A 27,737-nucleotide genomic window follows, 5' to 3' on the forward strand; every position below is an offset into this window, starting at 1 on the left:
TGTGCCACTTTGGCATACTGATGATTTTAAATGAAAGTTCTTAAGAAATAGCAATGCAAAATGCACCCTATGACCCTCCCCCACTCTGTCTCCAGAAAATGAGATATAAATCTCTCATGTGAAAGTTACCCTCCTTGTACCAGGAGGTAAAGAAAATCCTCATCATCAGAGATAAGAAATTCAGACCCATAAAGGCTGTATAAACATCCCTTGTTATTTTCTACTAATTTACTACCCCAGTCCTAATTCTGTTTAAAATTCCTTATTAACTGCAGCTTTCAAAATTAAGTTTTCCTTGTCCTGTCAATTTCTCACAGATTTATTGCCTCTTTGCCTAAGAAAGTATAAAAACTGCCTGCTTTGGCGATTTCTCTAGGATTCAATTTCATTATGCACACGTAATAAAATTTTGGTGTTTTTTTTTTTTTTTTTATTCCTGTTCATCTGTCTCGTGTCAATTTAATTCTTGAACCAGATGAAAAAACTTGATGGGGAAAAAGGAACAATGTTCCTGTCCTAGACAGTCATGCATTTATCTGTGTGTTTCCTTCATTAGTGATGTCTCTTCTTCTAAACCGTAAGTTCCAAGAAGGCAGGACTCTGGCCTTTGAGGAGACGCAATGTGGTAATGGGGTGAAGCACATGGGATTCCAGCAACTCACTGCCAGGTCTATATGCAACCTCTCCTTCTTCCCGTGACATCTTGGGCAATGCAATTAACATTTTTCTACTTCAATTTCCTCTGTGAAATAAAGATAACTGTAATATTGGTCTCAAAGAAGCCTAGAATATTTAATCATTTTTTTTTCAAAAGATCTAAAAAACAGTGGCTGGCACCTATTATGTGCAATATTAGAATTCATAATTATTACTTTCTCTTGCCATTGCTTTTTTTAACCAAAAAAAAAAAAAAAAAAAAAAAGGAATAGGAACATTTTAGAATCTCAACAAATATTTTTTGAGTAACTGAATGGCTGGCTGACTGAAGGAACAAATGGGGAGAAGGGATCACAGAGATTATTTTATTCAGGGTTTTTCAAATCACATTAGTCTTGGGCTCCCTTTCTTCATTAAAAGTATATTGAGAATGTGGAAGCCCAACAAATACATTATATAAAAGAATAGGTACTCTAGTTGAAAGTGAGGGTTTATGGAGGCCAGAGCCCCCATCCTCACAGTCCTGGAGCTGTGTCTGCTTTAGGACTAGGAGTATGAATGCAGCAGAATGCAGAAGAAAATCTCTGATTTAAGTCCAACAATTTAAGGCCCAAGAGGTTAGAAACTAATACTAAAAGAAATTAAGTGGCCCTGCCTCCGTCCAGGCGAATGTCAAAGGTAGATTCCAATTAAAGACGCACCTATGCCAGGTGAATTGTGTCTATCACATCGAGCAGCATTCCAAAATTCATCCAGAAATGCCACATCTACTTTGCTAGAAGTCACAGCCACGGGCCCATAGATATATCTTTCAGAGAAAAAAGCAAGGACAAATAGCCTGAAAACAAAACAAAACAAAAAAACAAAACTAAAACATTGTATTTATTTTCTCTTCCTAAAAGACTACATCTTATGATTCCCTATTATCACAGGAGAATATGCTTCCTTCTGCTTCCTTTTTCTTCCCTTGCTGCTTCAGGTTCTGAATTAATTCATTCAACAAATATTTGAGCACCTTCTATGAGGAAGCCAGTTCTAAGCGCTTGAAACTCATTTGCAAACAAAAGGACAAAAATCTTTGTCATCAGGAAACTCTATTAAACAAAACAAAACAAAACAAAACAAAACAAAACAAAACAAAACAAAACAAAACACCTCTAAATGAAATGAAGGATTTCTGGGGCATTGGCAAAGAGTTTGAAGATACTCTCAGGGTGACATTTCACGAAGGTCCTTAGCTCTTGATACACAGAAGCAAGTACTATTTTTAATGTTCATATTTGCTTTTTCGATTAGCTTATGTAGGAGGATATACATTGCAGTCTTGGTAACAAATCTTTATTGAGCAAAAATAGGCCATCTTTCAGTAACTTTTATTCTTCATCATTGACCATTAATATTATGTAACATAATCCAACAAATAGTTTGGGGAAATTTAAGACTGTACATATGACTACGAAAATGTCCCCTAAGCAAACAAGTATATGTTTTCATAACTCTCCAGGTCTGGCCAGCTCACTTTTTTCTACGGTGTCAATAATAATTTCAGCCTCTGCTTGCAATTAGTGCTAATTATAGTACCTGAGCTATAAAAATAAGATTCCATTATAGCAAAGTTCACAAATAATTGTTTTAATCCAGCTATTCACACTGTAATCTAAAACAGTAAAGGTGTGCTTTTCTTGTAACTGTCTTAGACTTGTAATCCAGTATATTTTATGAAATAGAATTGTGTCTGAAATAACACTATAATGCTAAATATCTGCTTAAAGAATAAAGGGAATGAAAAAGGTTAGCCATCTAGTATATTCAGTAGTCAGAGATTTAAGATCACACAGAAAACCACATCTAGATGAGTTACTGAATTATTCACTTTGTTTCTGAGCATGTTGGCATTGGATAGACATAATCAGCATTCAGTTAGGTCTTACACATTTTAGGCACTCACCCAATTTACATAGTTAATGCATATAAAAGGAGACACAAAGTCCAAAACAAATTCCTAACTTTGCATATATAGCATTGACTAGTATTTTAATATAGCTAGAGAAATATGTTTTTGTTAGTTTTGTTAGTACCTATATTGAAACAAATTATTCCATTGGAAAGGATGTTAATTTCTCAGTAGGAGTCCATTTATACTCTGCAAAGGTTAAGTTATCTTTCACTGTTTACCATTATAGGCACAGTTATAGTATCTGAATTCAACATTTAGGTTAATATGTTCTTCCCCATGAGGGTAGTTAGGCTAGGAATATTAACTCCTCAAGAACAACATCAATTTGTGTAGCTGCTAACTAAAAGAAATAATAAGTAATGGCATCTTTTATGGACAAAGCCACACATGTAAGTAAAGCATTTTAAGCCTTTCTGATGCTATTTTAAAGCAATTAAAGAATTGAGAGAAATAAAATGTGTTCGTTAAAATCACACATACTAAGAAAAAAGAAATTCCATGCTTGACTATTAAAAGGAACTCCCAGAATATTTCTAAATATTTATAAAGCACTTCTGCTGCAATTTTTTTTTGTTTTGAAACAAATAATGCAATGAATATACCCCAGTAAACTCTGCAGGATGCATAATGCTATCTATTCTTAAAGAAAAATATGTATACATTATGCTCATGTAAAGCCCACTTGATCATGCCAGTAATTGAGAGAAACAGATTGATTATTGTCACACACTAGAGTAGAGATCTAGAGCATAGGAAAATTTTACAAATGAGGCTGTTCAAAGTTGATTCATATTAAGTCAAATTCTCATCTTTTTAGCATGTTCTAAAAATCCCAGAACATTGATCAGCTTGCTTCTCTTTTCATTAGTTCCAAAGATGCCTCAAAATGTGTGCTAAGGTAAAATGGTGATTAATTTTCCACAGGGTCTATAGAGTCCAGGAGAGAAACTGGAGCACAGGGTGGGGGTGGGGAAGTGAACCTAAATGAAAACTAAATTATCTTCTTTCCTTCTATAAACCTTTGGGGATGGTTAGGGATTTTAGGCACAATGGGGAAATTATAAGCAACAGAACTTGGAAATTAATAATATTCCATCTCACAGAATTAAGTGAGTTTTAGAGCTGAGGAGTCAGTAGGAACTTTAGAGCTTGATTTTTGTCTTCTATCCTGGTCTCTTCATCTGAAACCTCTAATGGACCATCTACAAAGTACAGTCTCTTTTCTTCTTGGGTAGCCCATAATCTAAAAAAATAATACTGATGAATGACATTGAATTACTCCACAAGTATAACTGCTACATGATCATATCACAGTAATACTTATACTATTTATGATAGTTTGCCATTTTTCCAAATTACCTAATTTCCTGGAATATGTCATTATGATCAAAGGTGTGCCATTATATACCAGAATTTAAGTCCATCTATTGATTACAAATTCCCTTCGATCTTCTCTCTCCCTTCCTCCTTTCCTCCCTTTCTTCTTTTTCTTTTTCTCTCTTTCTTTCTTTCTTTTCTTCTTTCTTTCTTTCTTTCTTTCTTTCTTTCTTTCTTTCTTTCTTTCTTTCTTTCTTTCCTCCCTTCTCTTTCTTAAATTAACAATATCTTCTAAGATAGCATGCCAGGACACAGTGCTCCAAATATATTAATTGTGGTTTGGCAGATCCTTTCTATAAAACCAGTGGTTTTATATACTTTGTGTATTTGCAAAATGGGATCTATCCAGCAGAAGTGAATATATTCAGTGCACACAACTTAACTGGATCATTTAACCCATTAACTTGAGTCTTTAAGTTTGATGCTATTTCAATTGTAACAATCAAATAGGATTTAGGTATCAATTCCTGCTGCTTCTGAGCTACATTCAGATTATTCAGGAGTGCATTTCTTTAATTAGTGGTATTCCTATGCAGAGACCCAACTTCAAAGGTGATCACAGCCATTGACTTGTCTTAGTAATACTTTTGTTTTCAAAATATATAAATCTGGGTTTATTGGTTCTATATGGCTGTTTTACTTTCATCAAATCCCCATTTTAAAATGTATATTATCTGCTTGCATATTTATGTTTTTCAACCCTCTTGGCATCCCACATTCCACTACCCAATTTCATTGAAAAAAAATCTTGCCAAGCCTTTCAAAGAACTCAATTCCTAACATGGAGTAATTCCAGCAGACAACCATAGGGATGTGTCTATAGAATGCCAAAAAAAAAAAAAAAAAATCTCATCAATTATGTCAGAAATTTAGATATTCATCCAGATGTTTTGTCTACATCATACCAAACACATTTTGTAAATTTTATTAGCTGACTAAAAATCTGAAAGTATTGTCTTGACATTATTTAGACATGGTTCAAAATAACAAGAAGTATAGCAATAACACCCTCATATAAACAATAGGTTGACACCGATTCCAACCTTAAAGAAAGTGACTCCCATTGGCCAATGTGGACAAATTTTTATGATATGGTTGCAATTTGGATTCTAAGAATGCCAAGGATCCACAACATTTTATCATCCTCCAATTAATTTCAAAACTAGATGATAAAACTACTAGATAGCCAATGAACCAGAAGAATTAAATGTCATACTGCATTTGAGATCAAAACTGAGCAGTCCATACTGGGCAATTTACCGATGACAATGACTATTTAAGACTGTGGATATCCATTTTAATTAGGTTATTGCTCAAGGATCATCATTGGCCTGGAATCTTTTGGAAAAATTTTAGACTATATAAAGTTACATAAAATTGTGAAAAAGTTGCATGCTTTAAAAACTTAGTATTTCCATCAAGCTTGTGGTTGAAAAAGAGTATGAAGACAATCATAAATGGATGTTTTTAACACAGTTTCTTGATATTTACAGTATTTTTTCTTCTCTAGTTGCCCTCCCTTCAAAGTTGGTCAATTGTTTCTCCGGGTTTTTCTTCACCTCACATTCAGTACAAGGAAGGATTTGCAATTTCTGTCAAACAATACAGAAAAGACATTTAGGATAGTTGCGATAAATATACATTTAAGGGAAAATTAAAATCTTAACAGAATAGTAATATAAATTTTTTATCTCAACAAATATCCTACAGACAAGTGAATGCTAGACCCAAATGAAATAAGAGTAAATATGTCCGTATTTCTAATTCATGGAAGTACAAAAAATACTGTCAACAAGTTGCAAGGTATTTCAAAAACTATTTTGAGAAAACTTTGGCCAAACCATTCAACTCTGATTAACCCATAAGTTAGGAAATGTTGTATTAAGTGAAATGAACCCTACAAATTATTATGATATAATATTTTTGGTCATATAAAGAACAGTACAGAAAGAAGTTCATAATTAAGTTCCTGAACTGTGTTTGTTGTTTGTTTTTGTTGGGGATATGTACTTCTTTCTCCCTCATCTGCTTCCCCAAATCCTCTTCTTATCTTTTTTTGTTCCATAAGGAACAGATGCATGTTTTTTGTTCTCTGTATATTTTTGGTATGTTTCTTGGTTGTGTGTATGTGGTGGGGTGTACCTCTTTCACCCTTGTTCTTCTGAGGTTCTGAGATGATCAAGCCAAAATCTTAGTTGCAGGCACAGTGTCCAAAAACACTAGGTGAAGGAGGTATCTTGTATTAGTCAATACAACACCCCTGTTTCAGCTATAGACACAGAGAAAACCATGGGGGTCAAAGGATTCAAGTTCTTTCTGACATAGTCAAAACAAGCAAACAAATAAAATACCTGTGGGGTAGTCACTGGCTCTACTGTAGCATTGGTTGGGGGATTATCTTTGTGCTTCATTGAACAGGTCCTGCCCTCTTGTAAAAGCTGCAAATGAAAATAGATCAGTGAAGTTAAATGAAGAAAGGGATAGAAAAATTCCCTTGAATTCTTCCCTCTGTAAAACTTCTTTCCCTTTGATGCAGGTTGGAAGGGCGAGCTAGGGACAAAATAAACTCATCGCAACCTGAGCGGGATCCCAAGGAGAGATCAAGCATTCACAGTTGGTTCGGGAATCTCAGTGGTGCTTAGGACAGTCAGCTACTACAACAAAATTCCATTCCAATGGAAAATTCTTTGTAAAAGCACTTAAATGGAAGTAAAGAATTATAAACTACTATATCTGTGAAGCATCTAGACCCTAAGATATTAAATATGTCAGTCGCCCATATGCCTGCAGGAACATCAATAATTGCAAGCTAGGAAGCAATTTAAACAATATAATCATCAATCTGTGTAGAAAAAAAATCCTCACTACCTTAAAAAAGATTATATTTTGGAAGATAAGATCTTAGATTTTACTAACCAGGGATTCTCATCTTACTTGTTAGCCTCAACAGTTTTGAAGAAGAGTTGCTGGCAGTGTATTCCAATTGGGCTTCATTTCCGTTTTAACTAAGGTTAAAATATTGAACTTCTCTTCCTTCTCTCTCTCCCATGCTCTATCATTCTCTCCATCCCTTTCTTCTCTCCTTCCTTGTCTGCTTCTCTTCTCTTTCCATACTATCTCTCATTCTTCCTTCCTCCCTTTTTTCTTTCTCTTTATTTTAAACACTTTTTAAAAAAAATTTTTTAACATTTATTTATTTTTGAGACAGAGAGAGACAGAGCATGAACGGGGAGGGTCAGAGAGAGGGAGACACAGAATCTGAAACAGGCTCCAGGCTCAGCCGTCAGCACAGAGCCCAACGCGGGGCTCGAACTCACGGACCGCGAGATCATGACCTGAGCCGAAGTCGGCCACTTAACCGACTGAGCCACCCAGGTGCCCCCTTTTAAAAAAAAAATTTTTTTTTAACGTTTATTTATTTTTGAGACAGAGAGAGACAGAGCATGAATGGGGGAGGGTCAGAAAGAGGGAGTAAACACTTTTTAAAAGTAACTACAAAAATCATTTATTGTAAGTATATGTTTCTTTTGGGGGGGCGGGGTGATCGCCTGTAATCCTTTCTATGTGTACAACAGAGCCTAGGAGTTTAATAGTCCCTGGCCATGGGTAGCTCTGAACATAAACAACTCAGTTTGTTTCCTTGGGATCTAATAGGGGGAGGAGATCTAAGAGGGCATCATACTAACATCCTATAAATTCTACAAGTAGATGATAAATAAAGAGGTTCCAAAGGAGACTTACTCCAATTTGGATTTTAGAGTAATGTTATTTTTCTATGCTTGCTATTCTTGCACTATATTGCTTTTATTTGAATACACACCATGTTTTTTTACCATTCCATGTCCATACGTATGTCATCCCACCTTCATAAAAGTCTCCACTGTGACATCTTGACAACCAGCTACTCATTCCCTTCCTAGAATGTCATTTCCACCACGAGGTAGACTCAGTCATACTTTCCTGCTTTAAAGGCACAATGTATATAAAAATTATATCACTTAAGATTGTTTTTAAATGTATAAGCATGTCTGGCTCTTCATTTCCTTGAAGACAGAGACTACATTTATCAGCTCTAGATCTCAGCTTCATGCCAGCAGATAACAAGTGGTCAATATGAAATCTCTGAGTAAATAATAATTGAATAACACAAACATTGGCTATGAAAATATTTTAGTACTTCAGAATTTTAATAAATGCCTGATTTTTCATATGATCAGATTTAGACATATTTGACTGAAGCTCCAAAATGGTTACACATTGCCCCTTCTTCTATATAAGCCTATTAGAGTCGAAAGGTAAGATAAAAATAATAATAGGAGAAATCAGTGGTCAAAACCTTGACTACATTATTCCAAAGAATTTTAAGCAGATGCACAGAGGAATCTTGCACACTAAGAAATGCATTTCTTTTTATGTTCTATGGGTTTGAATAGGACCTGGAATCTAACATTTCCCTAGAATATTATAATTATTCTATTTTGTTGTGATAATACAACCAGCTTGTGTTTTGATCATGCTTGCATTCAGCCTTTGAAAAATTAACAAATAATTGTATAAAGTCAAGCTCAAAAAACATGATGAATGCAGAAAGTTTCCTGCAAAGTATAAGGTACCCCAAAGTATGTTTTAGGAACAATGGTGTTTGTGGGTCATGCATGTTCAGGGGAAAAGTTTCTTTGAAAATTAACCAGTTGTATTTAAAGTAGTTCTTCTCAAAGCCTTTAATATGCAACTTCTTAAAGTTCTGGTCTTGCACGAACTGTCCACATCATTACATAAGGTGATGGTCAAAACATGACACTCCTGGGTGATAACTGGGTCTTATGGCAATGGGGTTTGCATTTTCAGTCAGCACTCCAACAATTCCAATGCACAGTTAAATTTGAAGCCTACTTCTTCATAATGTACAAAGGCATTACAAATCTCTTAGAAGGATATATAATATAACCGTTCCCCAAATCTATTTGACCTTAAAACCCTGTCTTGTGTGGCCCTTCACTTGAGGTCATTGTCATGAGGAAGCTTCATACTATAGGATTTTCAGCAGAGTCTACTCTTTCATTAATGCAAGCATGGCTGACTATTTCAGACAAGCCTTTGATCATCTGAACAATGAAAACTTATTAAATTTCAACATTAAAGAAAATGTTATGTGGCTTAAAGATAGCTTGAACCTTTTTTGATACTTTGATCTTACAATGAACACTACCTTTAAAATTATTTTGGTCTGTGCCTCACAGGCATTGTAGAAGTTTCATGAAATGAAGTTCATAAAATTCTTAGTGTTTCTCAGAGAGACAGCATAATTATAACTTGCAGGTTATATCATGCCTTAATAAGCATCTTATCAACTGTACAACCTATGATAAAGCAGGCATTCACTTGGTGAAAACACAAAAGGGAAGTTTCTTCATGGAGCTCTCTTACATTTGTTGCCAACATCACCCAGATTGCCAAAAGTTCCAAACAATTGTAGTTAGGAAGACAACAAAATAAAAAAAGAAAAAAAAAAGGAAACATTTACAATATTGTATTATAAAGGCAATTTTTCCTGATGGTTATACTGCTTTGGAGTAAAGTAGAATTTGGTTTGAATTTTAGCCCTGATGTTTATTCATTGGTGATCCTGATAAAGTGATTTGATAAATTACTTATCTTTGGGTCTCAGTTCAACGGAGTCACTTCTTCACAGAATTATTTTGAGGATAAAATGAGAAAGCACAGAAATGCTCAGTATAAATATTGACAAATAAACATTCTCCCCTCTTCTACTATTTTTCATATTAGTATTAGCATCATTAATGATTATAAACCAACAATTATGACGAGTTGCCACTGACATTACAAATATGAAGTATGGGGCCAAATCAAGTCATGTAAGTCCCATGATGAAGAAGAGGAAAGGGGGACAGAAAAGGAAATGGAGATATACGTTTGGATTTGGAGGGATGCAAAAACATTTAGTACCAATACTTTTTTTTTTTTGACACTATAGATAAAAAATAATGAAATTAACACCATGTTCTTTTGTTGGGAGGAAAAAAGATGAGAACCTAGAAGTTTCAAGGTTCTGCAAAATTACGTTGATATATTTGAAGATTTATCCAGTAAAACAGGCTTGAGGATGCTACTGGCCGACTCCTTAATTTTACTCTTCTGAGACCATAAGCAGGATCTACTTAAAACTTGCCAGACTCCTCTGATCCATGGAAAATGAGGGATAATTAACTTGTGTTTCTTGAGGCCATTTACTCTATGATAACTGATCATTTATAATTGAAAACTAATACAGATATTATGACAGGGGACCTATATGTCATATCATGGGAGCCTAAAGTATCTTATTAGTGTGTCTCTTTACCTTTGTTTTGATAATTTAATTGTAGGTAATGTATTGGTTCCATATTTTTTGAAGGTAGGCAGTAGTTAAAGTACAAATAAAAACTCTCTTTGGGGGTGATAATTTAAAAATAATTATGTGAACACAATATATAGATGCCTTTTTAAAATGTAATAACAATCTCTTTCCCAATTCTTCCTCCTGATCTCTTTGTTGCTATTAATATTGCTGGCGCTTTGACTGTCTTAAAATTCTCTGTTTGATAGCCCTGTTCCCTTAATGTTTTAACATCTAATCTCTTTTGTCCCCTTCATCTCAACCCCTCATATTTACACATGAGGAGATCAACAGTTAGATAAAGGTTCTCAAGGCCATAAAAGTATTATTGCAAGTAAAACCCATGTCCACTTTCCCGTAAATTTGGGATCTTTCCAAGATTCTATACCACCTTTTTTTCACTTTATTATTTAACTTTACAACATCTTATATATGAATGGTCATATTACATTTTACAGTTGTGGCTAATGACACAATTTTTAACAACAAAATAGTTCCCCATAGTTCTGAAACATTCAACAAAAATAACTTAGTAGGTAGTAGGTACACATGGGGGCCTGATGAATCAATGAGATATATTATCCAGAAAAGAAAAGAAAAGATGACTCTTGGTTAGTTAGGATGACTAGGGATTTCTTCATGAAGGAAGTGAACAAGGAAGTCATCCTTGAGGAATGGATAGAGTTGTTTATGGCAGAGTCAGTGGGATGAAGGGGAAGTTAAAGTAGGTGTCGGGTGGGAGAAAGCATCAAAGGTCACAGCGTCAAGGTCAGCTGAGATAGTAACTACCAAGAGATGACTAGAATAGGGACGGTTCATGGAAGAACTTGCAGGCCAAATAGTGATGTTTAGACTCAGTTTTGCAATTATGAAGAGGCAGTTATACTGTAAATATCCTGTAAGAATATGCCTACTTTTTAAAAGAAGTTTACAAGTTAATACTTTCTCTGTGCTGATATCTAAAGAGATTCATTAGTAGGACTTTGAAGTGATCTATCCACATAATACATACTTAAAAACATCATTCCTAGTAGAACCCTCCTCCTTCAGTGAAAGTTTTGGAATCCATGCCATTTTTTTATGAGCACTTCTCTCTCACTTGCACTATTCTGGAGACCACCAAGATTTGTGAGGGCAGCTGCCTTTCCCATCTCTCAGGCTGACAGGAAGTTGAAACTTGGCTAAATTTTTCAGAAATTAGGTTTAAAAAATCTAATATGTGGAGCTGGAGTTTCAGAACTTATTTCATAAGTCCATTACTAAATTAAATTATGCAGCTGAAAGAACAACAACAACAAACATTCCCTTTTCAAGTGATTCATGTTCATTCATGCCTGAAACTTAGACACTACATATCATCAAAGTATGCTGAGCTTGTCATCACAACCCAACTCAAGAGATAGTAAATCTTGAGACTTTTCCTTTCATATTCATTGACCAGAATCTAAGAAAAGAAACAAGGACAACAATAACTAATGTACTTTAATTTCTCCATATGGATTCAGTACGGGTCATTGCTTTATCTTAGCTTGCAAAATTGAAACTTGCAGATGAGAGCTGCTAGCAGTCTTTCCATGGCTAAGTCTGTAAACCACTGTTTATTAAAGTAATTCAGTATGTTAGACACTAATCCTCCTCTTTCTTTAAGAGATCATGGGGTTTATCTCTTTATTCCATTCCTAAATTATTAAACTGAATGATCCAACTCTCTCCAACCTTGCTTTCTGCCATCCATTGGTTGGTCAGTCTCCAGAAATGTCTTCCTAACATATATCCTATCATGCTAACTCGGTGCACAAAAATGAGTCAAATCAAAACAACTTAGAAAAATATCATCCCATGCACAAATTTGTGATTTCCCATTGCCTATAAAGTGTAGTAGACCAAGAACATGGATGAGATGCAGGGGCTGGAGACAGTTTTCTTAAACAAATAAGATGTGATATAGGAGCATGGCCTTCAGACTCACCTTGATGAACCACAGCAAAGCCTCTGAAGGTAAATGACTGGGCATTAAAAGAATGAGTCTCTGCTGTCACCTACTCAGACTCATAGATTTTCTTCTTATTACTATTGTTAAATACACATACATAGACAGAGCTTTTTGTCATGCTGATTTTTTTTTTTTTTTTGCCTCCTTGCCCAAAACTACCTAGAATAATTATTGACTTTTAATTCTTTTAATTATTTCTGGTACAACGAGGAGTGGAACTGTAAATCTTGGAAAGAAATGAAAAGTTCTATTTCATGCAAGAGATTTTATGACTAAACAGAATAAGGTAGCGGTTAAGCCCATGATCTACGAAGTCTGGCTTAACCAATGTTCAAATCCTTAGATCAACTGCTTACTAGCTTTGTGGTCTTCAATAAGTTATGCATTATTTTCTTAATCCAAATTTCCATATTTATAAAATGTAGAACATTATTATTTTATAAATGTGTGTAAAGACTACATAAGAGAATGAGTTAAAGCACTTAGCTCAGTGCCTCTTACTAATAAGATCTCAATATATCGTAGTAGCAATGATGATAATGAAGACAGAAATGAATTTGTAAACCACCTGGAACAAAGCACTTGAAATATATGAGATATGCAGTAAATCATACCTGTTATATCACAGCAGACTCCCTGATACTATGTTTTCAACAAATAATTGTTCTTATAACGATATATGTGGTGTATGCAGTTTGGAAGGAAAAGTAGTTCTACATTAGCTTTTTCAGATGCATTTGCATTAATACAATGACACTGAAGAAAAATGATACAACCTAATTACCCCCCAAAATTATTATCATCGCTATAATAATAAGATTTTTTTTTCTTTTAAACAAGGAAACAAAAATTATACATTTACTGTTGGCTCCAGCATGATGAAAGGGATTTCTCTCTCTCTTTCTTGCCCTCTCTCTCTCCTCTCTTTTACAATGCTGGTGCAGATATTTTGGAAAATAATTTAATAAGATAGATACAGTATTTTCAAATATGTTCATTATCCAGTATATTTCATTTGGGATAGTCTTTCTCTGAAGAAAATAATCCACATTTAAAAAGAAAACTTTTCACTCAGAAGTATTACTTTGGGATTTGTATAGTAGCAAAAAAGAAAGCAAAATAATCATTGAATATAAAGAAGTTGGTTAAATAGTGATAAAATAATTAGGTGAAATATTTTATAGTTGTTAAGACATTTGTGGGCTATTTATTAATATGAAAATTACTTAAGCTTAAAATATATAATTCAAAATTATACAGTTAAAATCACAAAGATAGTGCATGTAAAACAGAAATAAATGCACCAAACTTTTTATATTGACAAATGTCAAAGCACAACAGTAAAGTTTGAGAGGCCAAAACAGACAATTTTGTTGTGCTTTAGCATTTTTGTTGATTTCAAAATAACATATAACACATGTCTATCTGTCCATCTGTCTACCTTTCTATCTCTGAAACTATTCCTCTCTTTATCTGTTCTTCCACTTTCTCCCTGACTCCTGACCTCCCTCCCTTCTTCTTTCCCTCCCTCCCTGTCTTTTTCTCCCTCTTTTTTTCCCCTCTCCCTGTTCCTCTCCCTCTCATTTCTTTTTTTTTTCTTTCTTCTTTTTCTTCTTTCTTGGGGGACATGACTGATCTGTCACTTTGCAATGAGCTATGACCATCTATAGAAGAACCATTTATCTATGTACAGTTTGCCTATGGGAGAATATATATGTTCATTAAAAAACATGATTTTAAGATGGAAAAGTGCCTAGAACCTTAAGCTTTTCCTTCCCTATTAATTTGAATCTCAAATTCTCTTGAACTAAAGGGAAAAGCTCAGACATCATTTTCCCTCATGCATGTGATTAAGAAATGTAATTTTACTTGTGGAAGAATGGATAGAGATATAACTAGCTTTGGTGAATAATTGATTAATTATACAAAGTAACTGTTCGCTGCCTTAAGAGACCAAAAAGGTTTAAATACTAATCTTGAGAACTGCATAAAACTGAGCAATCAAAGGCTAGCACAGGCCTTCAAAACATTCCATCTTAGTTAGGTAAAATTTAATCTGATTAGCAAGATACCTATATCCAGAAACTCAAGTGATAAAATATGAAGACTGATGAGCAAATGATGCACAAATTCAGCTGCTTCAATATGCAGCTCACCTATTATCCAGGAGACCTAGGGAGGAGCACAGCTGGATCTGTAAATTATGAAATGGGATAAGCCATGAATACATCTTTATTAAAGTGATTACACTTATCTCTCACATACACAAATACACTGACACCACCAGAGTAACCAGTTGGTTTCTGTGCTTTTGAGCAATGGACAGCTAGCTATCTGACAACATGTTGTATCATGGCCAACAAGCAGGCTAAGTGATAACAAAACTATGCAGCTGAGACAATCCCAGCTAATTATTTATCACCATACGTGGGAAATAATCACAGAACACACAATCACAACATGGTGGGAAGACTGTAATTCTGGGATATCCTAATAATGATTAGGACTTTCATTTTAATGTGGAGATACCAGACTTTGGAGCCATGTGTAAATTAATTTTGAGTCCCAACTCCATATCCCACATCTACGATAATGGGGGCAAGTTAATGAACATGGAGTTCCCTGGACTTCGGTATTTTACAAAAGAATAAAGTTAAACGCCAATAATAAACATTGGCATTGTCAGCTTCAAAGTTTGACATTAGAACAAATAAAGCAACAAACAAACACACACCTGTATTTCAACAATGTTTCTGAGAAGCAAGGCTATTTTAATACTAAATATATAAAGGATCCAGAATCAAAAGAAATTATTCTTGAGAGGCAGACAGAAAGAGAGAGATGGAGAGGTAGAGAGATGGAGAGAGATTGACTGATTCATGGAAAACGCACTAATATTTTGTTACTTGACTCTATTCAATGTCAATTTTCTACATCTTCGTAGTGTTGAAAACTTCATCACAGGCTAACACTTGCCAGTGGAATGGCATTTGAAATATACCAATTTAACCTTAATTTTTCTTCACTTGTAAACTGTGGATAATAATGCAAACACTCAAGATTGGCATCATTGCAAAATAAGATAAGGCAGGTAACTCAGCTTAGGTGAATGGAATGACAAGTTAGCCCATCCTAGGTTTGAATTCCTTTAGCCTTTATAAGTTGTATGGATTCGGAAAAGTTACTTCATCTTCTTGAGGTTGATGCCTTATCTGTAAGGTTGGCAAAGTAATACCTACCTGAGAGGGTTGTTGGAAGAGTTAGATTACATATTTTAAAAATGTATTTATTTATTTTGAGAGAGAGAGAGAGAGATTATGAGCAGGGGAGGGGCAGAGAGATAGGGAGAGAGAAAATTCCAAGCAAGCTCCGCTCTGCACACTGCCAGCGCAGAGCCTAATGTGGGGCTCGAACCCATGGCTCGTGAGATCATGAACTGAGCCCAAACCAAGAGTCAGACACTTAACCGACTGAGCCACCCAGGTGCCCTGGGAAGAGTTAGATTAAATTAAAAATATATAATGGTTCCTAATGGAGTATCTTGCACATATTAGGTGCTCAATTAGTTTTGTTTCTATGCTTTTCTTTCTCACCCTCAGCTTCCTCTTCCTTTGATCAAAATGTGTCTCTTTTGCCAATAAATATTTGGATCCTATGAGAATAGGAACACGGATATTCAGTCACTTTATTTTACCACGTTGGTATCAACACACCCAGGTCATTAGACAATCTTGATATTGCCAAAGGATTTGTTGCCGTTCCGAACCTCTCCCCACTAGTCTGTGGTTCTTCCTGTCTCATCCTTTTCTATTTATGATTTAACAGGGCAAGAAAAAAATCTTATTAACCAGCCACTCAGTCTTCCTAAACAGGCTTAACCTTGGAGGATGCTTTCATCCTTCGTGTGTGTGTATGTGTGTGTATGTGTGTGTATGTGTGTGTGTGTGTGTGTGTGTGTGCGTTTCTCCTCAATACAGAATCATCACAATCTAATTAATTTAACTTAGGGATTTAGTTGCCTCAAAATGTTTTCATTATGATACAGGCACATTTTTGGCTTCAATGCAAATATCCCATTCAGAAATTATGAAAATAAAGTCATATTTAGGATGACCTTTTTAAAAGGGTGCTTTTAAGAATTTAGCTAAATATCCATAATATTGCTGCCTTAGAGTCCATTTTGTGTGGAGAGGGGTCTGCTGGGACTTGGAACTGACACTAGCCCTGACCAGGAGTGCTATCCTAGGTAACAGCCAGCAAAGTCACAAGAAGTGTAAATTCCTGATATAACCTCCCCAGTGCCCTGGAGATAAGCATATGTCTCTCCTAGCTCCTTTCCATTTTGTGCTTCTCCTCCTCCTTCCTCAGAATTTACCAAGAGTCCTGCTCTTTTTGGTTTGTGTTGACCAATCAGGTCTAACTCAGGACCCCCAAAGCACTCTACCTACCAATCCTAAAAAACAAAAACAAAAAAAACATGTACCTCAGTTTCTGCTACTCCCTCTCTGCTGGTATCCTGCCTTGACCTCCCCATTGCCCCAGTGACCAATGCATTGTACCTCCTCCAAAACCTGTGACTAATGAAGTTCTCTATTTCACTTTCCCTTGCCTTGTGATCTTTCTCAAATCTTGGCTCACCACCATCTGAAACCCCAGGGCTCTTCTTAACAAATGTTAATTTATTTTTTTTTTTTAAATTTTTTTTCAACGTTTATTTATTTTTGGGACAGAGAGAGACAGAGCATGAACAGGGGAGGGGCAGAGAGAGAGGGAGACACAGAATCGGAAACAGGCTCCAGGCTCCGAGCCATCAGCCCAGAGCCTGACGCGGGGCTCGAACTCACGGACCGCGAGATCGTGACCTGGCTGAAGTCGGACGCTTAACCGACTGCGCCACCCAGGCGCCCCAACAAATGTTAATTTAATAAAAATCACAAGGAAGTCTATGACTGAATTAACAATCATTGGAAAGCCTATAGAAGGAAAATGGCTTCTTTTGCATTTTGCTTATTTTAAATTATACTCTGTTCTTTCTCTCAGAAATAAGGAATAATATTTAAGAATTATAGCAGATGAAATGATTTATCATAAATTAATTTAAAATCTTTGAGCTTGCATCTCTGATCCCGCTGATCACTATAACTTTGTTATTGGTATTAAACACTTGGTTCTACTTCATAAGAGAGATTAGCTATATCTCTTGTGATCTTTCTCTAAAACATTAAAAGAACTCAAAATAATTAATGCAAATGTATCACTGGGCAACCTGAAATTCTACTAACAAAAAACATCTCTGGCAGGTACAGAAGTCCAGTTGATTCTTCTGGGACAGGCTGGAGGCTAAAAAGAATGCTTTTTGAAATATTATAAAGGAGAAAAAAAATGGAATTAAATACCAAGGTACTTAAAAATATGAATGCATTTTGGCTAAATTTTTCTGTGATGCCACCTTTCTGTATGAAATAATTTGTTATGTTTATTACAGGATGATATTTTAGCACTGTATTTAGTACTCCATATGAAAAAATTAAACTTTTTGAAACCAAAGCCCTAATTTCATAACTTTAGAAGTTTTGGAGAAATAATATGCATCTGCTAGGATGAGCATTTTGCTTAGTCCTGAAGGAAATACCAATATTTTTATAGTTACTGTCCTCAAACTGCTTATTATGTAATGCAAAATGAGAACTTTGTACAAATAATCAGGATGCAGATGGACTGTGACACAGGATAAAATAGGTGTATAAACCAAGCATTATGGCAACCAAGAAGAGAAAGCCATTCTGTGCCTTCAGGGAAGATAGGAGGAGTCAAGAAAGTATTGACCAGATTAAGCTTTATGTGTACATCACTGTCTGGTCAATATCCTTATAATAAATTAGCATGTTTATTGGGTATTTTTATTTATCAGATTAATAAATTAACCATTGTTATTATGGTTTCTATACAATTTCTGATAAGAACTCATACTTAAGTCTACATTTTGCATACTTTAAATTGATGCTAAAGTAGGGAAAACATGCAGATTTATATTTAATGTGCAAAGCAGAAAAATTTTCTAAAGATAAAATTATTTGCCATTCTGCATTATCTCGAGGTGTGTCTATTCTTTCTTGAAGGAACCGCAGTGGCAATATAAAGAAGTCCTTGAATAAAGCCAACCTCTTCAGATGCCCAGAATGACAATGGTGTGTAGTCTCCAAGCCCAGTTACAGCAGGGCATGACTTGCTTAGAAAATTTTGTTAGCCAAGCATCTGCCAACAACTCATCAGGACCATCAAATACTGAACAATGGATATTGGTTATAATGGTAAACTAGGATTTCTTAAATCTGTCAGAATTGTGTTAGCATGAAAAAGTTGGCATCATCTTTCCATTCACAGCTCTAGGATTGACTTTCTGCATATTTTCCCCTCTCATTTCCCTAGACAATACATTGCTGTTAAATAAACTCCCTTCATTTAGGGACTTGCAGGCAGGTGTAATAGAAAGAAATAGAGCTGGTGCTTTCAGTGCTAAAGAGAAGCCATTGTGCTTTTCATTTCCTCAGCATATTAAGAAAAATTAAATGTTTGCTATGTATAGGATTCAGAAATATTGTGAAACACATTTACATTAGCATCAAGTCTTAATTCCTAAGTGAAAATTAAAAGTGAATGTTCAATGTCTTTCGTTCTTGATATGCTTTAACAATATGAGATGCATTTGCAAACTTCAGGTGAATGGGATGGAACAGGTACATCCTTTGCTTTCTCCAAGTGTCTCCAATATTATCATTTAAACAAAGCCGGTTTCAAAATAATTTAAACCTCACCAAACTGATAGACTAATATTCTGCTAAGGCATTAGTGGTCTAGTTCAAGTTTTCTAAGGCTACTTAAAAAAAAAAAAAAAAAAAAAAAAAAAAAAAAAAAGGCCAAGGAATCCAGAGGCCATTTTCCTAGGTGACCTTTTCTGGTTTGCATAGGGCAGGAAATGGAAAGAAACCACAGAGATATATAAGAAGATGCATGGTCTTGGGGTGCCCTGGTTGAGCATCCAACTCTTGATTTTGGCTCAGGTCATGATTCCAGGGTCATGGGATCAATCCCCGTGCTGGGCTCTGCACTGGGCTTGGAACCTGCTTAAGATTCTCTTTCTCTCCCTCTGCCCCTCTCCCCTGCTCATGCTCTATCTCTAAAGAAAAAAATTAAATTTAAATAAATTTAAAAATTAAAAAAAAAAGAAAATGCATCACCTGTAATTCCTAGTTTGGGACCTTGACCATGGAAATATGGAGACCTTGAATATTAAAATTGCAGAAGAGCTTTTTTAGAATGAATAAGGACATTGTGAAATTACTGAATACTGTGCATTTAATTTGATATCATATATAATTATCATGACAAACCTGCAAAAAATCAACATCCAAGTTTCTCAAAATGTTTATCAGGAAATATTGAAAGAAGAAAATCTAGGTAGGTTTATTAAAACATTACACATTCCTGGGCTGTGCCCCATATCTACTGATTAATAGTCTATGGGAGTAGGGCTTTACAAGCAGTTTTACCAGTTGACCCGGTGATTCAGACATGCAAAAGTCTGAAAATCACTGATCCACATTATATAAGTAAGGGATCTGAATTATAAAACCACTTGCCAAAGTGACATGTGAGGAAATAGCAAAGTTGGTGTTCAAATCTAGGTTTTATGTAATTTTAAGTCTTTCTCTACTCTATTGCTTAGTCTCAGGTGTACCAACAGCAGTCAAAATGCATCTCTTTTGCTATTTATTTACTAAGAGATTGCATGCACTCCCATCAGCTCTCAGTGAGATTGCTGATGATCATAGAATCCTAGAATTCAAAGAGATACTCACATTCTTTTCCTCCACATTCGTGCTTCAATTCCCAAATATATCCCAGAATAGTTGTTTTTCTTTACTCAATCATATAATATACTATGTCTTCCTGTAGCTAATTCTGTATTCGTATACTTTTTATTAAGAGTTCACTTTTACATTTGACTGAAATATTCTCCTTCTTATAGCTGTTTTTACCAGCAACATCTAGTTCTGTTCTGGAGTAAATAAGACCACTCCTTATTTCACATTATACTTTTTGCGGTTGCTTTCGTCATCTCTTTTCTATTTAGAGAAATTAATTAAAACATACAACTCAAAAATATTTATTGAGGTTTTAAGTGAACGGTATAGCTTTGAATAAAGGAATGGAAAGTGATAATTACTGAGAACCTGCTATGTGTCCTTGATAAACCAGGTGTTAAGTTTGGCTGTCTCACTGGAACCTTTAACAAGTTATATAAGACAGGCAACATTTATCTCTCTTTGTCAAAGGAGGAAAATGAGCCTCAAGGAGTTAAATAGTCATGGTTACACATCAGGTAACTGTTTGAAACAGAAATGAAACCAATCAACATTACATACTGAATTTCCTCTGGAGGTCTGTCCCTTAAGCTTTATAGCAGACACACTCCATTTGTCACTGTTGAACTTAGCAGTGTCTTTCTAGAATAGAACATGTTGTATCAGTCTACACTGATAAGCAAAATCAGATAAGAGGTTTATCTCCCTTATTCTGGGTATGGCATCATAATTACTTGAAATCAACATTATAACTTCATGTGGCTGTTTTGCAAATGTCATCACAGTTTGAGTCAGAGCTCACAGTCACTTGAAACTCTTTAATTTGTTACAAGATAAATATACAAAAATTAATTCCATTTCTAAATGCTAGCAATTAAGAATCTGGATGAAATTAAGAAAACAACCCCATTCATAATAACATCAAAAGGAATTTAAAAATTAGGAATAAAGAAAACAAAAGAAGTGCAAGATTTGTACACTGAAAATCTGCAAAATATTCCTGAAGGAAATTTTAAAAGATGTAAGTAGATGGAGAGATAACTAATGTCGATAGGCTGAAAGAATCAATATTGTAAAATTACAATTGTCCCCAAATTTATCTATAGGCTCAGTGCAAATTCTGTCAAAATCCCAACAGGCTTTTTTATTACAACTGAAAAGCTGAACCTAATATTAACAAGGAAATGGAAGGTATTGAAAATAGTCAAAGCAATCTTGAAAATAAACAATAAAGTAAGGGGACTTTAACTTCGCAATTCCAAACTTACCATAAAGCTACAGTAATCAAATCAGTATGGTACAGGCTTAAGGACATACATATAGATTAATGAAACAACTGAAAGTTAAGAAATAAATTCAGATTTGTAGTCAATTATTTTTGACAAATGTGCCAAAGCAATTTAATAGGGAAAGTATATTCATTACAATACATTGTTGTGAAGACTGGCTTAACTAGGTATCAACATGCAAATAACAAAAATAGATTCTTATTTCACATCACGCAGAAAAATTAACTCAAAATGGATCATGGATTTAAATGAAAGATAAAACTAAAAAAAATTTAATAAGAAATTGTAGAAAAATCTTTATATTCTTGGCTTTGGTAAATATTTTTTAGATAAATCATAATCATGATGAAGAAAAGAAAGAAATAAGCTGGACTTTACTGAAATTAAAAACTTCTGTGTTTTAAAATACACTATTCAAGAGGTGTTTGGGTGGCTCAGTCATTTGAGCATCTGACTCTTGATTTCAGCTTCAGGTCATGATCCCAGGATAGTGGGACTGAGCCCTACCTTGAGCAGTAGGGAACCTATCACAATTCCGGACTTCAAGTTATATTACAAAGGTGTACTGATTAAGACAGTATGGTACTGGCACAAAAAGAGACACATAGATCAGCTGAACAGAACAGAAAATCCAGAAATGGACCCACAACTATACGGTCAACTAATCGTCGACAAAGCAAGAAAGCATATCCAATAAAAAAAAGTCTCTTCAACAAATGGTGTTGGGAAAACTGGACAGCAACATGAAAAAGAATGAAAGTGGGCCACTTTCTTACACTATATGCAAAAATAAATTCAAAATGAATGAAATACCTAAATGTGAGACAGGACACCATCAAAATCCTAGAACACAGGCAATAATCTTTTTGACATCAGCTGAAGAAATTTCTTCTTTTTTAAAAAATTTTTTTAAGTTGATTTATTTATTTCTGGGAGAGAGACAGAGAGAGTGAGCTGGGAGGGGCAGAGAGAGAGAGAGAGAGAGAGAGAGAGAGAGAGAGAGAGAAGAGAATCCCAAGCAGGCTCCTGTCAGTGTGAAGCCTGATGTGGGGCTCGAACTCATGAAGTACGAGATCATGAGATCATGACCCAGGCTGAAACTAAGAGTCAGAAGCTTAACCAACTGAGGCACCCAGGCACCCCTGTAGCAACTTCCTAGTAGACATGTCTCTAGAGGCAAGGGAAACAAAACAAAAATCAATTATTGGGACTTCATCAAGATAAAAAGCTTCTACACAACATAGGAAACAATCAACAAAGGTAAAAGACAACCTTTAAAATGGGAGAAGACATTTGCAGATGACATATCTGATAAAGGATTAGTATCCAAAATCTGTTAGGAGCTTATCAAACTCAGGGCACCTGGGTGGCTCAGTTGGTTCAGTGTCTGACTTCGGCTCAGGTGATGATGTCATGGTTCCTGAGTTCAAGGCCCACATGGGGCTCTGTACTGACAGTGTGGAGACTGCTTAGGAGCTTAGAGCTCCTGCTCTCAGCTTAGAGCTCTCTCTCTCTCTCTCTCTCTCTCTCTCTCTCTCTCTCTCTCCATCTCTCTCTACCCCTCTCCCCCATCTCAAAATAAATACACTTAAAAAAAAATAAAAAAAGAACTTATCAAAGTCAACATCTAAAAAACAAATACTCCAGTTAAGAAATGGGCAGAAGACATGAATAGACATTTTTCCAAGAAGGCATCCAGATGGCTAACACACATGAAAAAAGGCTCAACATCACTCATCATCAGGGAAATACAAATCTAAACTACAGTTAGCTATTACTTCACACCTGTCAAAATGGCTAAAATTAACACAGGAAACAACAGATGTTGGCAAGGATGCAGAGAAAGGGAAATCCTCTTACACGGTTGGTGGGAATGCAAACTGGTGCAGCCACTCTGGAAAACAATATGAAGGTTCCTCAAAAAATTAAAAATAGAACTGCCCTAAGATCTACCAACTGTACTATTAGGTATTTACCCAAAGGATACAAAAATAGTGATTTGAAAAGACACATGCACCCCGAAGTTCACAGCAGCATTATCAACAATAGGAAAATTATGGAAGGAGCCCAAATGTCCATTGACAGATGACTAGATAAAGAAGATGTGGTATGTATATATACATACAATGCAAAGGAATACTACTGAGTGATGAAAAAGAATGTATTCTTGCTATTTGCAACAACATGGATGGAACTGGAGAGTATTATGCTAAGTGAAATAAGTAAGTCAGAGAAAGACAAATGCAATATGATTTAACTTATATGTGGAATTTAAGAAACAAAGCAGATGGATATGGAGGGGAAAAAAGAGGCATACCAGAAAGCAAACTCTTAATACAGAGAACAAACTGAGGGTTATTGGAGAGGAGGTGGGTAGTGGGATGGGTAAAATGGGTGATAGGTAGTAAGGAGGGTATCTGTTGTGATGAGCACTGGGTGTGTATGTAAGTGATGAATCACTAAATTCTATGCCTGAAATTAATATTACACTGTGTGTTAACTAACCGGAATTTAAATAAAAACTTGAAAAACAACATGGAAAAAAAGGAAATAATGAAAACAATCTGTTGTATAACAGCATCTAAAACGAAAAATGATTAGGAAGAAATTTAACCAAGAATGTGACCGAGCTATACACTAAAATGATAAGACACTAATGAAAGAAATTGAAGAAGGCACCAATCAATGGACAGATTCTCTGTTTTCTTGGATTGGAAGAATATTGCTAAAATTTCCATGCTATGTACAGCTATCTATAGATTCACTGTAATTTCCATTACGATTCCAATGTCTGTTTTTACAGAAAAAGGAAAAACCATCCTAAAATTCAAATGAACCCACAAAATATCTCAAATAGCCAAAGCTATCTTGAGAAACAAGAATGAGGGTGATGATATCACACTTGCTGATTTCAAACTATATTATGATAATAAAACTGGGCCCTTATTTCACACCACTCACAAAAATTGACTTGAAATAGATTAAAGATTTAAATGTAAGCCCTGACTAGAAAACTCCTAGAAGAAAACAGGGAAAAACTCTGACATTTGTGTCGGCAACAATTTCATGGATATGACATCAAAAGCACAAGCAACAAAAGCAAAAATTAACAGGTGGGACAACATCAAACTTAAAAGCTTCTGCACAGCAAAATAACAAACAAATGAAGAGGCAGCCTATGGAGTGGTAAGAAATATTTTCAAACCAGTTACCTAATAAGTGGTTAATATCCAATATATATAAGGAACTCACAGAAGTCAGTAGTAAAAAATAAATAATTTTGATAGAAATAGGCCTATCCATTATTATAGATGGAGACCTCAACCCTCTCTATCACTAATTGATAGATCATGCAGACAGATAACCTGTAAGAATATAGTTGATCTGAACAACATCATAAATCAACTGGACCTAACTGACAATTATAGACTTTTTCATCAAACAGGAGAAATACACATTCTTCTCAAGGTCACATGGAATAGTTACCAATGTAGACTCTATTGTGGGCCATAAAACACACCTGAACAAATGCAAACTATGCCATCAGACTGTAATGGAATTAAACAGCAAGTCAATTACAAAAATACAGCTGGTTGCTATATGGAACTCTATGTACTATTGCTCAATTATTCTGTAAATCTAAAACCACACTAAAAAAAAGTCTATTAATTACTTTCTAAAAGATACCATTAAGAAAATGAAAAGTTAAGAGGTGCCTGGGTAGCTCAGTTGCTTAAGCGTCTCACTCTTGATTTTGGCTCAGGTCAAGCCTCTGAGACCAAGTCGTGCTTCAGACTTTATTCTGATAACATGGAAACTGCTTAGGTTTCTCTCTGTCCCTCTCTCTCTCTCTCTCTCTGCTCCTCCCCTGCTTGCATGCATTCATTCTCTCTCTCTCTCTTTCAGTCTCTCTCTCTGTTAAAATAAATAAATAAAAGAAAATGAAGAGATACAAAACATACTGAGAGAAATATTTTTAAGTCATATATCTGGCAAAAGATTTATATCCAGAATACATAAGGAATCTTACCACTCAACATTAAGAAGAGAAACAGCACAACCAAAATATGGGGAAAAATTTTGAGTAGATATTTCACCAAAGGAAATATATGAGTTGCTAATAAGTATATGAAAATGTGCTCAATATTATTAACCATTAGGGAATTAACAATTAAATCTATAATGAAATTTGACTTCACACTCACTAGAATTTGCCTTCTAAGCAAAAATTCAGAGAATAACAAATAGTGACAAAGATGTGGAGTAAATGGAACTCTATACATTACTGATTAGGTTGTAAATGCAAACATTTTGCATTTACAGTGCACACACTTTGGAAATTCATTTGTTTCTTAAAAATTCAAGAAAAAACTATATTCCATTCCATTTCTAGGTATCTACTTAAAAGAAATTAAAACATATGTCCACACAACGCAGTTTATGCGAATATTCGTAGCATCACTATTCATAATGGCCAAAAAGTAGAAAAATCCAAAAGGTATCAACTGGTGAATGGATAAAGAAAATGCAGTATAGTAGTACAATGGATCTTATTCAGCAATAAAAAGAAACAAACTACTGATAGGTATTACAACATGTATGAGCCTCAGAATCATTACACTATGTGAAGGAAGTGCATGCAAAATACTACATATTATATGACGAACTTATATATGATTTACAAAAAGACAAACCTATACAGATAAGAACTAGGTTAGTGTATGTCTGGGCTGAGGTTGAGAACAGATTAACTGTACAAAAGGCATGGGATCTTAGTAGAGAGATGGAAATGTTCCAATACTGGACTGTGTTAATGGCTGTACAACTCAATAAGTTTCATGAATAATTGAAATACACACTTAAAAATGTGTGACTGTATGGTATGCAAATTATACCTCAATAAAGTTGTTTCTTAAAAACTATCATAATGTGTAATAAATAAATTAGCTGTAATGTACATGCTTACTCATTTTAGTTTTAAAAAAAAAAAAATTAATCTTTATTTATTTTTGAGACAGAGAGAGACAGAGCCTGAATGGGGGAGGGTCAGAGAGAGAGGGAGACACAGAATCCGAAACAGCCTCCAGGTTCTGAGCTGTCAGCACAGAGCCCGATGCGGGGCTCGAACTCACGGACTGCGAGATCATGACCTGAGCTGAAGTCGGACACTTAACTGACTGAACTATCTAGGCACCTTATTCATTTTAGTTTTTAAGAGAACATGAGCCTTATCTGTTTACAAGTAAATGGACAAAAATTAACTTAAACTTTTCCCCCTGTACTTTATCTGAGAACAACAATATAATTGTCCTCATTAATTAGCATCAAAATTGGGGTCCGTATTAGACATTTATCTTTATTTCTGCATCTTCACTTAATCACAAAGTCGTATGGATTTCTCATTTTGATACTCTGTTGACTTCTTTTTCTCAACTATTTCTGTTACTGGCTTCATTGAGGTCCCTATTTTATCATACTTTCATTATTTTTAAAATGTCCTTATTTGGTAGTTTCTAGATTTTTGAATTTCATAGAGTAGAAAACAAATTAAAAAAAAAAAAGATATGGGGATAAAACTGCCAACCATTAATTTTGCCAAATAAGGCCACTAAAATGAAATTTTACCTTAAAAACTACCATCCACTTTATTTTATTTTATAAATCTTAAGTTACACTGACTAATCTTTGATTAAAGACAACTCCCATAAGATGCAGATGCCAATTATTTCAAAATATATCCAAAATATGCAGGATATAAGTATGAGAAAGTAACTGTATTAGTATTCTCCAGAGGAAGAAATAGGATATACACATCCGTATATAAGGGGCTTTATTATGGGGTTTGGCTCATGCAATTATGAAGGCTGAGATACACCGTGATAATGCCCTCTGCAGGCTGGAGAATCAGGAAAACTGGTGGTGTATCAATCCAACTCTCAAGTATGCGGGGAGCTGAGGATGTAACTTCCAGTGGGGAAGTCAGAGGGATGCTGCTGGTCTAAGTCCCAGAGTTGCAAGGGCCAAGATCCAAGAGCTTTGATGTTGGGGGAGAGCAGCAGAAGATGCACGTGCCAACTCAAGAAAGAAATAATTCACACTTCTTTCATCATTTTGTTCTATGTGGGCCCTCAAGGGATTAGAGGATTCCTGCCCAATCCTCTTTACTTCATCTACTGACTCAATGCTAATCTCTTCTGGGAAC

At 35.0% G+C, this 27,737-nt stretch overlaps 1 protein-coding gene across 5 annotated transcripts in view; it reads right to left on the reverse strand.

Moving 5' to 3' along the window:
- Positions 1–402: 402 nt before the first annotated feature.
- LUZP2 (leucine zipper protein 2) overlaps positions 403–27,737 on the reverse strand; it is a 505,584-nt gene continuing 478,249 nt past the window's right edge. For 3 of the 5 annotated variants that reach the window (XM_086677799.1, XM_086677797.1, XM_086677801.1), the window contains 3 exons: positions 6,343–6,429; positions 5,483–5,583; positions 403–1,495 (listed from right to left, as the gene is read on the reverse strand). In XM_086677799.1, the coding sequence (XP_086533925.1) occupies positions 1,330–1,495; positions 5,483–5,583; positions 6,343–6,429 (354 nt within the window). In that variant the 3' untranslated portion in view covers positions 403–1,329. Of the gene's footprint in view, positions 1,496–4,879; positions 5,584–6,342; positions 6,430–27,737 lie in introns of those variants that run through there. The other 2 variants (XM_086677798.1, XM_086677800.1) reach the window with 2 other exon arrangements.

The sequence above is a fragment of the Puma concolor genome, chromosome D1 (genome assembly GCF_028749965.1).
Source record: "Puma concolor isolate L17-30 chromosome D1, mPumCon1.1.hap2, whole genome shotgun sequence".
Taxonomy (NCBI): domain Eukaryota; kingdom Metazoa; phylum Chordata; class Mammalia; order Carnivora; family Felidae; genus Puma; species Puma concolor.